The 17,942-nt window shown below is 35.9% G+C and overlaps 1 protein-coding gene across 3 annotated transcripts in view; it reads right to left on the bottom strand.

The window, feature by feature from the left end:
* The window catches only part of CRIM1 (cysteine rich transmembrane BMP regulator 1), a 186,717-nt gene that overhangs the window by 80,379 nt on the left and 88,396 nt on the right, over positions 1–17,942 (bottom strand). The window contains exons 3-4 of one of the 3 annotated variants that reach the window (XM_065057961.1): positions 16,224–16,466; positions 10,180–10,300 (exon numbers count right to left, since the gene is read on the bottom strand). The exons of 1 other annotated variant lie outside the window; for it this stretch is intronic. In XM_065057961.1, coding sequence (XP_064914033.1) covers positions 10,180–10,300; positions 16,224–16,466 — 364 coding nt within the window. The remainder of the gene's footprint in view (positions 1–10,179; positions 10,301–16,223; positions 16,467–17,942) is intronic. One more of the 3 variants, XM_065057962.1, reaches the window with a different exon arrangement.

Raw genomic sequence — 17,942 nt, 5'->3', positions numbered from 1 at the left:
CAAGAAAAAAGTCAAAAATTATTCAATGTTTAGCTTCTCCATGCCATTTGTGGTATTAAACACCTTTCTCACGGCCTCTGATTAAAATAGAATATTTCAGTTGGAAGGGGCCTACAAGGATCATCTAGTCCAACTATCTGACCCCTTCAGAGCTGACCAAAAGCTAAAGTGTATTATTGAAGGCATTGTCCAAATGCCTCTTAAACATGGACAGGCTTGGGGCATCGACCACCTCTCCAGGAAGCTGGTTCCAGTGTCTGACCACCCTCTTGGGTATTTCTGCAAGAGTTTAGGAAGGATAAATTGACTAAGACTCTGTTTGGGAACTATTTCATGCTGTTTTCATATGAGAGAGGCCAGAAAGCAAACTGTTCAGAAAGGGCAAATATGACCTTCCCCCAAAAAAGGCAAACCATTAGATGATCATTTATTTTATGAATTTATTTCATTATGCACCAAATTTTAAAATGAGGCCGAAAGACTGCTCCAGAATCCCAGTATTTCTGAAACCAAACAACTCCATTCAAAATTTATATGACCTTTTTCACGTAATGGGAACCACGCATGCAAGAAGTGTAACACTTTCTAAAAATAATATTCTTGAAATTCCGCCAATGACATTTCAAGGAAGAGTAGTGAGAGACTATTTTTATTTTAAATCAGTTTGCAACTGTCTGTTCCACTTTTAAAATATTAAATAATTTAAGAAGGAAAAAAAATCAGCAGTTTGTGGCTTTTGAAGTCCAACATATTTCCTGCTGTTTTGCAGAGGAAACACAACTTAGAGCTCTTGTCATATAACCCTTATAATGTTAATATCATCTGCTGTGAGTACTGTTGGAAACTTCTTGGAAACTCTCACATCTACTTCCCTTCTGAAATGCAAACATCCGAGTGATAATTCTGTTGCTTTATGATGTATATGGGTTTCCCTGGGCATCTGTACAGTCGTGAGTTTTAACACGACTGTCAATTACAATATCGATCTCTGTGATACAAACAGAAACTCACCTGTTCAAGTCAGAAATTATTCTGAACTAAATCACCTGTTCCATTTCCAAACAAGTTAATAGCTGATTAAGCACAAAAAATGGAACAAAATAGAGTGAGAAGTCCTGAAAGGAGGACGGAGAGCAATGTTCAGTGTGATCAAGGTATAGACTAATTCTTAGACTGACAATTCACAACAAAAATGTGTAACAGAAAGGTGTGTCTACCAGTTCATCACAAATTGGAAGAGTTCAAACACCAGCTTGCTTGTTAAGAATGCAAATAAAACCAAATTCTACAGACAATACAGTCTCATTCTACTTCCAAGCACAAAACATCATTTAGAAGTAACTGCAACTAGAGTTAAGAAATTTTATCTTATGTAAATTAAAGTAAGATTAACAGTGAATACATAAATAGACCACTGATGTAGTGCATGGTCAGAGTAAAGTACTACTTATCCATAAAAGCACATACCTAATAAAAAGGAAGCTGCTTGCATAACTATGATCAATACTTCCTTTCTCAGTGCAAATGCTGTTTTTTTTTGCTTATGAGAAATGTGCTTCTTCCAGTAAGTAGCATTGTCTTGAAGGGTTTTGCAATTCAGTACTTCCTAGGAGTTGGTGGAAGAGCATGGATGTGCATTTTTAACTTCTATAATACAGGTGCAAAAAGCTGATCTTATAAAAGATGCAGGAATCTTACAGCTTCTTCTGCAGAAGATTCACATGTTACTTCTAATCAAAACATTCTCAGGTTTCCATTCTTATAGGTCTCTGACATTCTTAAGTCAGCCATCAGGTTGCAGGAATGTTTTGTTTCCAGAGCTTCTGTTCAAGTCTTATTGAGATTTTTTTTTTTTTTTTTTTTAACAACATAAACAAGTCAAACAACTTATAATCTTTTTCTCATTTGTAGACTTTGCAAAAATATGGTTTCTTGCCAAAACAACTCACATTGTGAGGTTGGATACCCAGGCAGCAATAACTACCATCACACTGAGAACCTCTAGGAATTGCTGACGCAGCTGTAATAAGGGCAGAAGAGAGGCACTGCCTGAATGTTGGATTTAGCAATTCATTAAATCTCCTGGAAGATCAATGTTGAAACGATGGACATGGAGCATAGGTCACCTATAAAGGTCACACACATGCCCTTTTATCTTTGCTCTTCATGGATATTTAGTACAGTGCAATCTGCAAACAGAACTGAATATCACTTTCTCACTTAGCGGACCTAAATGAAGAAAAATGTTTTTCCTGGGAAAAACATTTGCTGTTTCCTAACTTTTGAGGATTTATCTTTAAAGACTAAAATACATGAAAAAGGGTAAGAACCTATTCCCAGATATTACGAAACTTTGCAAAATGGCAGTTTTCTATTTAGCCTTTTCAGCAACTCTGTTAACACAAACAAAACCCTGTTGCAAGCCAGAGCTTGATGTGGGATGGGTTCAACTGGCATCAATGGAAAGCTTTCCTTTGATACAAAATCTGTCTCTTTGGTAAGGAAGAGTGTTCCCACTTCACCAAGTGTTACAACAACATGGTACTGGATGCTCAGATGTACTTGAGATGGCAAAGCGTTCTGCTACAGGAGGAACTACTTGAGCAAGTTCACCATGATAGCTAGACACCGAGTTTCTAAGATGTTGATATAAGAACTGAAGGCATAGCAAAGCTTCTGCAGAACCTTTATCATGCTTCTGTTAGACCTTTGGTCCAGCCACTGAGGTTACTCAGAAGTCAAGCCCTGAACAGAAATCTCAGGAAGACGCAGGTGCTTGGATTTGCATTTTGTCTTACCAGTTCCAGCTGAACTTTCCTTTAACAAATACTGGGATCCACAACCACTTTCTCTCGGATACCATTTCTTGAGGATGAGATGGGTGGAGGAGAAGGATCTAAAATTCTAGAACAAATACAAGGGAGACCTCTGTATCAGCAAAAGTTGCTTAAGAGAGGTGACTGGTGCAGGGGGAAAAAAGAAAAAGTTACACACCCTGAAAAATCTTGAGTGCCCTCTAAAGAAGGCTGGGAAAACCTAAGTGGTGAATCCTGTAGTGAACACCCAAAGAATCATAAAAATAAGGTCTTCCAAATGTCAGAAGACCTAAGGAAAAAATCTAGACAAACATGCAAGAATCATGTCATATTTTGATAAGGAATGATGGAGAGAAAAGATCTGGCCCAGCCAAGCAGTTAAAAAGAACGAATGGAAAGGGTGTACTCTACACCTCCTATTGAGTGGGGCAGATGCAAAGGTGACCAGGGACTCAGAGGCCACCTATACAGATGCTATCAGAAGAAAAAAGTATTATCCAACAAGCTGCATGTGGATACTCTCAAATACAGTGCAAACATAAACAGAAAGTAGCTTAAAAGAGAAAGTACAGCTATAGACTTCCAAGTTACGATTCTGGTGGCTGCCATAAAACAAGAATAAAAGAACTGTGCTGGTTTATGCGTAGCTTCCACTAGGATCCCCTAGACACTGGCGGAACATGAAATGCAGAATATCGGCTGGTAGGTCAAATGCTGTGACAGTCTGTGGACACAATAGATTATAAAATGACGACAGGTCCAAATGTCATAAAAGGTGATAAAGTATATTAAAAGCAATTGCTTACTGGGCAAAGTAATCTAGAAGGATAAAAGAAAATCATAAATAGTTTAAAATTACTTCTGAAGACATGCGATTTTTGCATAAACAGCTGCTATAGGACCTCTGTGTCAGTTCACTAACAGGAAAAGACAACATGGTTGACTTAGCTGGTATCTCCAGTTTTTTTTGAAAAATAAAAGCAAAACTGCTAATGATGAATTTCTCAAGTGGCATCTCTATTGTGCCTAAGATAGCACAAAGTTCTATTGGAAACAAAAGACTAAAAATAATAAAACATACAATTTCTTCCTTTGGAATCAAAACAATTCAGCAATGGTTTACAAAATTTAGAGACTAATATAAACTACTACTATTCCTTAATGTCTTTAGAACTGCTAAATAAAGCACACATGCTAAAAATATTTTAGTACAGGACAGAAGCAAAAGAGTGTTTTCTTAATTTAATAGATTATCCTTAAAGTGAAACATATTTTTGTAAATTTACTTTTTTTCCTACTATTTGATCCCTTGAAAAGTAATTTTACTTAATTAAATGTGATATTAAAATCTGATCTTTTACTGTTCTAAGTTGTACTTAACTATCCAAATGTAGTTGAACATAAACCTTGGGTATACTCATTTTCTTTTGTTGTATAAAAATGTAAGTATGCAAGAACTGGGGGCTGAGGGAAAGCTGAGCTGTTTTCTAAATGCAGCTTTATGCTTGGGGAAAACAACATGCACTTATAAATTGCCCTTCCAATAGGACTGAAAAGGTGATTACAACAAAAAAATAGTTTACTATACTGTCCAGAGAACTAATACTTTTGTTAGTTGAGGATATTTCACTTCTTCACCATACTGCAGACCAAACTGTGGCACCGCCATTTGCAGCAGCCCTAGATTGAGACATTTCAGCCACACACAAAGAAAGAAGAACAGGAGAAAAAAGCTACTCAAACAAGGAAAAAAGTTCTATGACTAATTCATTTAAGAAACTTTTTCAGAGGTCTTCTTCTAAACAATAAACCTATAATACTACTTATCCACGCTACTCAAGCCAATTGAGAGTTTTGCATTTGCAACTCTATCCAGCTATCTGTAACTAAGTGACAGTGAAATGGTCTGATTCAAAGCGTCTTCATTTGCTCAGTCCTTCAGCCCAAGTGTTTCGCGCTCCCATCTTGCAAGATTTTATCTGTAAAAAGCTCTTCTTCATTTTTCTGACATATGAAATAGTCATTGTGACTTGTATTCCTGTTTCATTTAGATTTATTAAGCAGTTCACTGCTCTTAAAGCTTCTGTCTCTGTAACTTGATTTCTGCTTCCCTTATGCCTTAATTTTTTTCCACTCCTCCCCCCACCACAACAACCTCAAAACCTCTTTTTCCAAGCTAAGAGTCAGACAGAAAACAAAGTACTAGAGATTTTGATGGATAAGCATATAAATTATTTCTGAACTTTTTCTAGAAAGTCTAGAACATATTCAGGCTTATGGCATAAGCTTTTTTTAAAAAGTATGTTCAGCAAACTTATTCTCCAGATTTAGTGAACATACTTCTAGATGCTTTGCTCCTCTCAGAAGGATATTATTATATATCAGCATATATATGAGCAAGATGTTCAAGCCAGCACGTGCACGCTGCAAGAGTTCATCTCAGGAGGCAAAGGACAATTACATTGACTAATCGGGACTGTTTCACTTTCAAAATCTGGGGGAGGATGGGTGTGGGTAATATACTTCTTCAACGTTAAGTAGTTTGGAGAAGAGGATACATGTCCATTTGATAAAGCAAACCCTGTGAGGCAATATTAATTTTTAATTTTCGTTAGCCAGAATGCAGTAAAAGGAAAAGGACTGGTGACTACAGAAGACAGAAATTGAGAAGGAAGGCACTGTGATGGCTGGATTTTTAAGGCAAGCTTAGTATATTCAAAAGACAAAAATCAAGCTTCATAAAACTGTCTCTGTCAAAGCAACATCGGTTGCTTTTAGCTATATTTACATCCTTTAATCCTCAATTCAATCCTCTAACACTTTTCCTGCTGTTTTTCTCAGAACTGATATCAAGCTAAACAGACTTTAATTTCTCACTTTTGTTGCTTTTAATATTGGCACAGACTAACACCTTTTTAGTTCTCTAGAGTTGTTTTGGTTTATCTGTTTTTATTAAAAAACTGACCAAAAATAGCCAGAGATGGGGGGTAGACGTGGATTGGGGGGGAAAATCTCCAAGATAAAAGAGCACTGAAAGAATCTTGAAGTTACCAGATGTATAACAGGCAACAGCAGGGAGAATGGAACCTGGCACAAAGGAAAAGACTATACTTAGATTATAGAATGGAAAAAGGCACAGAAGCAGTGGGATAATATTAGAGCAAGAATCGGAGACCTAGTAAAGAATAAATTTCCAAATAATTCTAATAAAGAGAGCAGTCAGAAAGAAAAAAAAATAGTCCAAAAGTATTTTGGTGCAAAGTTTTCCAAACGTGCCATTTACTCCACTGTAAATAATCCGATGAAAAATGTATACAACCATGCGAGCAATAAAGATAAAAAAGCACTAATCACTGCTGTTACATTCCATTCTTCATAGGTAAAAAAAATCTAAAATAATTGATAAAGATTTTCACACTTACAACTAAATTCTCAAAGGGATCTGAAAATTGGAAGAAAATTTATTCACAGAAGAAAAATTTGAAGCATCTGAAGATACTGGATTCTGTACCCTTCATATTAATTGTCTCTTAATTTAACTTTGTACCAGATGACAAACTTACATTAACAAAACTGTGATAACATGTTCTCTGTAAGAGCTCTAATACATTTTTATTCTGGAAGCTCCTTGGAGAAGAGAGCACCTTTACCAAGATAAGAGAGAGACACATATCATTTAGCTTTCCTAACATAACAGCTGGAAATTCAAGGTGTCTCAGGACAGTCTGAGACTGGTATTTTTATATCAATGCTGAATCAGCAGGCTGTTCTGGTTGCAGCACTGCATTAGAAATCAGTGCGAAACTAAATGGAACCTCTGAAAGAAGGCAGAAGAACTTAAAGTATCAGATGTTTGTTTACTATTACCATTTTTCCTCAGCATTGCTAGAGGAGTTTTCAATATTCAAGAGCTCACTCATAATAAAAAAAAAGAAAGAAAGCCAACTTAACACCAGACCTACTGATATGTTTTCCTAGCATCTTATACACAAGAAACCAGCCAAGAACAAGATGTGAGACAGAACTGAAATGTGCTCCTGCTGTCTGTGAAGTTGTCGGCTACTTAGCTCAGTCAGTGACACTGCCATCCAGCCTCAGTCACGACACTCTCCTAGATGCCCCTCTGGTTCTGCTGGTGTTAAACCTTGATTTTAGTGGCAGTAAATGAAACTATTAACTGTATAATAATTTCTTGGAAAAGTCCACAATTGTAACAAAAATAGTTTCATGAAGTCTAAAGTCTATGACATCATGAAACACCTTCTCTCTGCTTTTAATAAATTATTTTCAAATATATATTAAAACATACACTGCCACTTCTTTTGAACTTAGTTCTAATGATTAGGAAGATATGTGACATGGATTTAGGCGATTCTAAACCGAATCACAGTCAATGCAATGTTAATATTTCACCATGAGTTTAGTAAGAAATTCCAAAATTAAGGAAAAATATCCCCCTTTCCCAGTGCAGGGTCATTAATTCATAAATCTACACTTTATTTGACTTTTTCTACAGTTTTGAAATACAAGTTTCATGTGTGACAGAGACCTTGGCTTCAAATATAAAGCTCCAAAGTCTAAGGAAACACTGAACCTGCATCCAAATGGTTTGACTTTCATGTTCCAAGTAACTAAACTTAGTTTCCCTTTCTACTCTCACTCTTTTCAGAGATATACTTCTCTTCCCTCTAACCGTAATACAAACTTTATTTTCTGATTATCCTCATGTCTGTGTTCCTCTATTGCTTCCTTCACATGATATCTTTACCTACAGCACCTGAATGATGACCATGGCACTGTCCTCCTTAAGAAGCACAGCAGTATATTAAAATTTAAATAATTAAAGACATTTCTAGCAGGCGCACATCAAGTAGCTCTACAATCTTACTGCTGCCAGATTCAGCTTTTCTTCTTTTCTCACCTACTTTATTAAAACCTGCATTATTGCTTTGGTTGAATTAAGGCAATCCAAAAATCCAGCAACCCACATAGTAACTATATACCACAACACAGACTGAGCCACAAAATTAAAAATTAATGGCGGGGTAAAAGACACCTATAATTGTTTCAGCCTGTCTGCAGACTCAGACTGGGTTATGCTAATTATGTGTTTTGTTTTTTTTTTTCCCAGTTTTACACATCAAGGAGGACAAAGATTAACACAAAAACCCCTCAGATCTGATCGTAAGACTCCAGGAGGCAAGAACTCAACTATCCCAGTTCTGATCCCTTGCTAAACTCCGATCCCAGTAGCACAGAGCAACCTGATTTCGGAGAGGCCTCGGTGAAATTTACAATTACCTTATCATTCCCACACTTCAAGCCTGCTTGTACCATCAGGGTCTTTGTGTGCAGGATATGAGAATACTGTTTTTGTCACTGAAGTACCACACACGTGTACAAATAAGCTTCAGACATTTCAGTGCAGCTAACACACAGCAAAACAACTGGTTATATTTTTAAACATTATCAAAGAAAGAAAAAAATTCTTTCAAGGATATGTGTGCTCTAGGTGTTTTATTTAAGATCTGTTCCCATGTGTGTGCTAGAAATAGAAAATATTTGTAACTGGTCATTTTTCTGAAGTAAAAGAAGTTTTATTTTCTTGATACTCTTTGTTCCCTGATAGAGGGAACACTGAAGTTATCATAGACAAAGAATAAAGTAGATATTATTTATTCCCTCCATGCAAGCAACAGAAAAATCAAACCACAACTTATGTTAGACTGCAGAAAAACAGTACACAATTTTACTTCTGGGAAAGAAAAAATAATTTGGCCTATACATCACTTTTTAATCCTGCAAGTTGAAACAAATTTGGAAGTAAAAATCTACCATTAATCTAAGTTTTCAATTGTGTTAAGCTTTCCAAGTGTTAATCTAAACTAGAAACTCATGAAATTTTAATCTGAGATTGCTTCTTGACTTTATAATCTACCTTTCCAAATTAATTCCTTAGTAGTATCCTGTTCTATTTGTCTTGAACATGAGGAACTGTACTGGCAGCAAAGCCAGTACAATGACTAGTGAAAATCTACAGATTACTATGTCATCCCAGCTAGCCCGGTCAGCTCTCAACTAATATGAAATATTCGTAATTCCTAGGAAGGTTAATAAGAATATGTTACAGAATAAAGACAAGATACTTAGAACCCATACCATGTTCTGTTCCAAAATTTAGCGAAAAATAACAAAAAGAACCCAAATACCCCAAACCAAATAAAAACAACAAAAAAACCCAACAAACTCTCAATGAAAGAACATTTGTAGCATTCACTGAATAAGAATAACAAGCATTTTTTGAAGTAGCAGACTACTATGTGTATTCTACAATTACAAATAAAATGTGTCAAGTTTCGAAATATATATTTTCAAATTTTAATAGACAGGATTGTATTAAATTCTTCATGTCTGTTTTCCTGCCTTACTTTTATTTCTTTTAATAGATACATTTTTTTAACTCTCCATGCAATAAGAGTTCCTCATATTTCACGGAAACAACAGTTTCAAAGAAGTCACCATATTAGATGCGTACCCAAAGGGCACCCAACAGGGAAGATCCCTGTTTCATTACCCAACATTTGCCATCTTCTGCTTCCTGAATTCTTTGCAAGTTTATCACTCCTTTACAATCTCACAAGGGGTTGAGAATATGACAAAGTTGTATGGTGCGTAAAATGTTTTCATTAATGGTACTTTTTGTGTGAATTCATATTTATTATGCATATTGCTGAATCAGGTTTTGGGAAGTCTGCTGTAAAAAAAGAAGCTGAAACAGTAGTGCGGAATTTTGTAACAAAATCATCTCCAAATGGTCTTATTTTTCTGAATTGTAATAAAGTATACCTACTTCGGTAACAACAGAAGTAAAACAGAAGCAAGTACTTGAAGCTTCTGTTTCCCTACAGTTTCAGATAGCCACCATCTTCCAGCTTCTTATAGCGGTCTTCCACACACCCAAAATAACATTTTCTCTTTAACCAGGTGAGACTTTCTCTGGCATATTTTTTTAATCACCACCATTTAATTCCTTACCATCAAAGACCCTCAAAAGTTTTATTAGAATAATTTACTTTTATAAAACTAATTGAATACATTGAAAAAAACCCACATCAATCTAAAAGCACAACCCTCTCAATTTTAGCAAAAATCAGCTCCATGCCTTTGCAACAAGAAGAATTTTCTTCTGCTTCAAAACAATTTCTTGGAACTTCTAACAGTCTGATAGACCTTTAACCTACTTCGTATGTCTTTTATTCTGTATTAACATTCATTGCCATAGGAGTATGCATTATTATTTTGTGTTTATAGTACTTGAATTGTAGAGAACAAGTTAACAATACTCAGCTATCAAGACACCAACCTTGTGGGCAGGGTACAGCAGCCATCAGCCGTCAGCCTGACTTGGGTTTCATAGCTATCCAGGGGGCAAACAACTTGTTGAACAGGAGGACATTCGACTGTGCTGCAATCCACACTGAACACTAAGAAGGAAGGGGAGAAGAAAACTCCTTTTACTCACATTTTAGAAGCTTTTAGCAAAATACTTCATCATAAGCAATCAGCTATGCATCGGTCTGTTAATTTAAGTCAGAAGAATTGCCTAATGAATGGATACTTGTTAGGTAACACTACAAAAATACTTTCATTGTATTTAAGATTGACTTTTAAAAATTATTGACTCGGGAAGCAACTGAACTAACACTAGTTAATAAAAAAATACTATAAAAGTTAGACAGGAAACCTTATCAATCATTACAGCTGTGAATAATATTAGTTACTACAAACATACTAGGTTACTGAGAATATATTTTCCTCATGGCTTTTAAAAGTTAACAATTCATTTCTTTTTTTTTTTTTTTTTTTTTCCTGATTAAAGTCTCTTTAAAAAGTAAAATACTTGGGTTACAGAAAATAATAAAAAAAAATAATACATTAAAGATTTATGCCTGCACATGTGATTTACATTTTTAAGAATCAGTCCATTCTGTTGCATCTTTTAGGTATTTATATGTGGTGAAAAAGAAATGCAATTTACCAATCTGCATTAACACGATGAAAAATTCCACATAACTAGTAAGACTGATTGACACCTCTTAGAAAGCAACAAATGCTTAAATATGCCAAAGGAAAAAGAAAAAAAAAAATCAGGCTGAATATACATTTAATCCTATGAGTCATACTCAGGAAAGCTGAAAAACATCTTTATCTTATCTGGTCCTAAATCTCCCATGTTAACAAACAATACCAGCTTAGGCATTATCTATTTGCTATTCCTTATCATAATTATACTAAGAAAGTACAGAATAAACATGGTTCCTTCTTTAAAGAGATAAGCTACCTACTGTGACTGAGTAGGAGCGATGAACAGAATGTTATCAGACGGAAAATTACACAGTATGATATCCCTGATTACATCAGTATTGACACTATTGCAGATGGCTTCTGCGGTGCTAAAGCCGCCTGGCAATGCTACACCACACTTCGTGCAAGAGCCAAGACCTTTCCCAGCCCTATTTTCTGTCATCTAGTCCCACATTTTTCAGGCTTGATACTCAGAGGAACACAGCAATAATAATTAAATCGGTCATAATGAGACACCAGTCTCAGCATTACACCTATTTAGTATATGGTAAGTATTTAAATGAAAGTATAAGTTCAATGAAACCAGCTTGCAGCTCATCAAGGTTAAGACCAGTAGATTTATCCTCAAGACCATTAGCTTTCAAAGTACATGGGTATCCTCTGTACAAGTGATATTCAGAATATGCCTTTTTCCCAATTATTTGGGACATGGGTTTATCTGCTAAATCAGAGCAACCTGAAAATTCAAGAAGTTCTCAAGGAGAAATTCACAAATTTAATTCAAGTCCATTTGGTGGAGCAATGCAGAAAGTTAGTAAATTTAAATGGAAAGATTGTAGTTTCTCATCTTGACAATGGCAATTATCAAATTAACTTTTGTATCTCTTAGTAAATACACAAACATACCTATTTGCCTTTAAGACAGGAACACTTAATTTTATGGTATTTCACTTCAAAAAACCCTAGAGTTATATTTCATTTCATTAACAAATAACATTTGAAACAGCTCTTCTGTAAGAAATACACATCGAGTTCCGCCATTATCACAACAGATATTGAGAATCATGAGCTGGTCAGTATGGCTCAACGTGACCAATACAATTTGGACAGTTCTATTGAGCTAAGGAACTACCAATTTCAAGTCCTCTCAACATCAGCTTCTAACAAAGCATCCAATAAAACACCACATGTACTATTTCTGTAAACAGAGAATGATATACATATTTTTTTTATTCTGTTTCTCTCAGCTATGTATAAAAAGTTGATTTTGCTGACCCCTGTCCATAGTGCAAAACTGTAAAAATTCCAGACCTGATTTTCAACACTGAAGCCGTACCAGGGTGGAGCACAAGCTACTTCTCTGTGCATCGTTATACACTACTTACTACATTTTGCTGCTGATCTCAGACTTCCCACCAAGCTCTGACTGCACAGAATTCCCCAAAGAAATAAGCCAAACAACAACAGTCTCTTTACAGTTGTGTTTAAACCAAGGTTTTGAACCAGATTAAAAAAAAAAAAAAAGTAAACACAAAACCAAAAACAAAACAACCACCTCCATTTCATTAAGAGCAGTTTTCAGGCCATGCAGGGATGCTGGAGAAGGTGAATAAAAGCTCTGCCAGGAAGGCTGCTAGAAGAAGAGAACTCAGCAGTCTTTTCAACAGAGGTTCTCTCTAGCATGACAGACATTTCCTAATTCCTAATACCGAAGGATGTCAGAAACTATGAGATGACACTCCCCACCTCACCATATACAACAAAACCAGAAATTATCAAAAAAGGTGAGATGCTTGGTGGAGCAACAGACAGGAACATTTAGGACAAATTAATATAGAGGTTAATAGACTGCTATGACTATGCTACTAAGTTTCTTCACTGTTCATTTTAACTGAATGCCAATGCCTTTAATCATTGTATTCCTAAAGTAAAAGAGGTTGAAGAGAAAGTGGATCTCAAAGGTTTTATTTTTATTCTATCATTTAGTGCTAAGGAAACACTTCCTATTTTCCTTTTAGTAACTCAGTTGCCAATGACAGTATTTGAACATATGCAGTTCTCAGGAGAAGACTCCAAACTCAAATGTCACTGTAAACTGGAGAGCAGTGACATCTTATTTAGGGAACAGAAATAAACACAATTTATGCTTTAATTGCACAAACACTTGATATTGGAATAAGACAGCACTGCTATCATAGGAAGCAGTCCTCCAAGATTATGCCAATTCGTTTTCACCAGAAAGCCCTTACTGGTGCAAAACCTATATGAAGCTGGTTAAGCAGACACAGAGGTGTAAGAAGAACACTCTGGTAGCATCACTCACAGGATTAAAGCTTTTAGGTCTCTGGCAAAGTATGGAAAACAGTTTTCTCTGTTTGACATGTAAAATCCAAAGACATGCTGACATTATTCAGTGCAACTAGTGACATCAGACCCATATGAAACAGCATGAACACTTATCTACCAAGCCTTATACTGTTCCTTTTTCATTTTTTTTCAGCAACATGACATCAAAAACCAGAGAAAACATAGAGCACATCTAGTTCAGTTCGCTCCAACACTTCTTTCCTACAGTTCTTCAAGATACCAAGTCACACTCTGAAGAGACAAGGTTTACTACCAGACTTGCCATGGGCTAAATATTCCTGCCATGTAAAAAGCATTATCTGACTTTACTCTCTGACCACTATTTCAATACATCCACATAGATAATTCACACAGGGTTCACACATACATGAAACCAGTTATATTCTACTATATATACAGTAGTACATGTTTATGCACTTAGAGAATAAATGGCATAAAGAAGTGCAAGAGAGATAGGATGGACTAGGTTACCTCCAAAGTCATCTAGTTTTCCAACCTAAATTATTCTGTAAGCCTATGAATATATAATCCTAATAAAACAAGATATTCCACTGCCTATTCTTAAAGAAATTCCTTTAAAACCACAGACAGTGGTGAACATAACAGAACAGCTTAGATGGGAAAAAAAGCAAGGTTCATGCTGACTTGCAAATTTAAAAATAGAATCCCTAAACTTTCTACAAAAAAAAAACCAAAAAAACAAAAACACATTAAAAAGAAATAGCATTATTTGCTTAGTCTATAATATTTTTGATACAGAGTACCAATTATGTTGTCTATACAAGTACAGTTTATACTCTATGAAAACAAGGTTCAGAAATACAAGTTCAGAATTGCAAAGAATTGCCATTAAAAAAAGGCCCTCTGTGTTAAGTAATTTGGAGTCTGTTAAGATCTGTGAACATTCACCTGCTCCTTTCCCTGTCTTTCAGTCTTGTGTTGGCTTGTGATCTTCCTACCATGTCAAACAGCAAATGAAAGAAACATCTAGACTGAAGGTTCTAAAAGTCAACTTGGACAGCACTGAAGCCTAACTTGGCAAAAATCAGGCTATGTAGTGACTAATAGCTCCATATTAATACCATTCACTTTTCTTCCCCTGAAGCCAAGGCACTGCAACAAGTAGGGGCCCCCCTTATTCTGCAGTTTGTGCTTTAGTCATTACATCTTTCATCACCTATCACTGTGGAGATGCACAAAAGCACCCACCTCCACTCCTCAGCTGCTTAGCCACTGCCTAAGAAACATAACCTTCATCTCCTAAGGCAGGTGAGAACTGTCTGCTTTCCCTTGGCCTCTCAATTTCTAACCCCCATTGCAAAGCCCTCCACTTCCCCTGAACTCCATTAGTCTCCTTCCAATCTTTCCAAAGCTTCTGCTCTTCTACCTTCCTAACATGCATCTTCATTCTTCTATTCCCATGTACCTTCACCTCTTAACTCCCTACAACAACAAACTACTTCAGAAAACAATATACACATAGTTACATAAATCCATTAATGCAATAATAATCACATATTCAATCTGAAGATTCTGTAACATTTATAAGCTGAAAACAACCTTCAACAAGTAACCTACAACGTGAAGTTTAGACTGAGTTATTTGCAGACTACAAGATGGGAATGCAAATAACAGGCAGGAGGCCAAGATCAGAGCTAACATTTATTTTGGGAAATAATGAAATAATCTGAAGTCAGCATGAAAAAAAAATCAGTAAAGGATACATGAAGTATATATAGGAAGAATTAAAATGTACAAATATAGTGGTTCAGTAGCAGTAGCTACAGAAAGATCTTGGGATCACAGCATTTCACAAATTAAATATAACTCCTGCAAAAGAGTCAGCTCTTATTTAGAATTTTGTATGAAGACAGAAAGTAGTTATTCTACAGTATTTAGTGCTGATGAAGACCCACCCAAAATAGTAGTCTGTTTTTGGATACCGCATTTTAAAGATGTGAGTAAACTTGAGAGAACTTACAAAGGTGCAACATAAGGAAGGAGTCCAAGGAAACTACACTATAAGAAATTACAGTTAGTTCTAAATGAAAGAAGACTAAGGTTGACAAAATGTTCCAGAGTAAAAATTATTATAAGGACTTGTTCACCAGCTACTCAAGACAGAGAACAAAAAAGTTTGCTTAAATTTCCACACAGGCAGATTTGCATTGGATATTAGGAAAAACATGGAGAAGCGCTAGAAGACACAAAGACTGTACAGTCTTCTGTGGAAGATTTGAGAAAACGTTAAACAAGCACAGGAAAGGCAGAGCTTAAGCACACTCGAACTGTTTGCATACAGGATTTTGGATTATACAATTTTATATGCATGCTTTCATCCTTCTATTTCTATTATTCATCTTTACCGAAGCCTAGTTCAAAAAAAAGAGTGAATTACATCTTTCACTTCACTGAAATAGTAAATCATAAGAAAATGTTATTTGTATTCTCATGAAATTGCAAATGGGTAAATACTGAAAAAGTTGTAAAGCCTTTCACTATGCTCCTCCATAATCCTTTTGCCCTCCAGTTTAAGGGTCATCACTTTGTAATCTAGAGAAATCTGAAGACAGGAACCTTAATTCCCTGTCCATACACAATATACTCCCACTATGAAAACCCTTTGCATAACCTAATTAGTAGATAAAGTACGTCACTTTCACTAGTAGCATCTACAGAAATGCAATATTCTCACTAGGCTACTTTTCCTTCATTGCTAAGATTAAATAATGTCTGAAGAAAAAAAAAAGTAAAATTTATCGTAATGTTTCTTCTTCTTTTTTTTTTTTTTTTTTAATACTATTGCCCATATATAACCTTTTGAAATTTGAAGAAGAATCAGAAGAATTTAGAGGCTATATAGGCTTTATTAGATGCAAAAACATAGATTATTGTGTGTATCAGACAGTTAGAAAATCTTGAATAACAAGAAAAAAAAATAGTGTCCACTTTTACCTGGTTTACATTCATAGAGATCACAGCATTCCCCTGGCTTTCCTGATGCCTTAGAGACCAATATATTCAAATAGCCAGGCTGGCAAACCTTCCTCAAGCAGCCTGCAGGATTACACACGCAGCGGCTCGGGAGGGGGCAGCATTCACCGGGAGGAGCATAGCCTTCAATCAGGATGGAATCTTCTGGACAGCGAGGAGAAAATTGGACTTCACAGCGGGCCTTGGAGCAATCAGGTTTCTCTTCTGAAAGAGAGAGAAAAAAATCAGCATGCCATAAATGTCAGTAAAGCACTGTATTGAAGCTATAAAGATGAGCTCAGATAAAGTTCCCTTTCTTCTCCCTCCCCCCAAAACAATAAAAAGGAAACTGCCGCTGCTGAACTGAGTAGCGAACATTATGGTATTTGCTTCAAAAAATTTTGCTATATGCAAGATGGCAGGTGTGTTATGAAATGTTTTACAAAAATTCTAATTTGTGCAGTGTGCATGACTACTGAACCCATACAGCTGCAAGAAACAGCTGTGAAGCTACACATCTGGCCATGACATTAAGAAACAACTTGTTATATCATGCACAGCCCTGATGTTCACACACCTACACCTTCAGTTTCCTAAGACTTTCCATTATAAGCAGCTGATTTTAACAGACTGATTTATTAAACTTGAATGACCTGAATTGACACTTCACATACTCAAAAAGCTGGTTAAAAGTTCAACAGCTAATGTAATAGGTGAGTCCATATATAAGCAGGAGAGGATTTTTCCTGTGCATACTCCCAATATACACATTAAAAGTGTGGTTCTTACATACTTCAGTGACTTGAACAGTAGAAGAGAAGAGGTTTGACTAGCACTGGCTACTGGCACCAGAGGTTTGAGGCACTAGATACAGGCACACAGCAACAATAAAAGGAGTATTGAGGAGCAAGGTCAACAAGTTGGTGGGAACAATGACAAGCTGGACAAACATTGAGTTAAGACAAAGAGAGAATGAAGACATAGAAGGAGGTTTTTTTTTTGGACAACTAGGTAACTTTCCCCCAAAACTTGGAAAAGCAGTCAAGATTTCCATTCTTGATAAAAAAACAAATATTAATTCTGGCAAAAATGTTGTGTCATGACCTCCAATGACTAAGCCACACTGGGAAAAATCAGAACACTCCTGTGACTGATTTAGTACATAATGCAAACAGTGAGAAACTTGCTTGTATCCAAGAGCATCTCACTTTGCCCAATATACCTGAGCGCTGTTTAAAACCAGGTGGATTCCAGACACTCAGAAGAGCAACATCTTTAGGTCAGTGGGACATGGTGATTTAAGTGTTTGGAGGTGAGACAGGAAGCCTTCCCAGGCCTGACCAGAAAAAAACCCACATCAATAGAAAACCAAGACCTTAGTTTATAAAGAGTTTCTACCAGTCCTTGGTTATCTGCAAGTTTCTAAACTAGATAGATCTCCTACAAATGTCACTAATAACCCTGTAAAATTGACTACTTTGCTTCTTGTCATTGAAGTTAGATGCAGAATAATAGAAACAAGTAAAAACAACACTAACTTCATTAATCTGATGTTTAAGCTACTGCCATTTAAAAAAAAAAATCAATCTCTAGTGATAATTTCAATGATTGAATAAGACATATCAAATATAAGCAACTCTGATTAAAAAAAATAATCAATGATATCTTGTGCACGATTTTAGTAACTCCCTGGTTTTGGAG

This window comes from Columba livia, chromosome 3 (genome assembly GCF_036013475.1).
Source record: "Columba livia isolate bColLiv1 breed racing homer chromosome 3, bColLiv1.pat.W.v2, whole genome shotgun sequence".
NCBI lineage: Eukaryota > Metazoa > Chordata > Aves > Columbiformes > Columbidae > Columba > Columba livia.
This window is presented reverse-complemented; position numbering and strand designations above follow the sequence as displayed.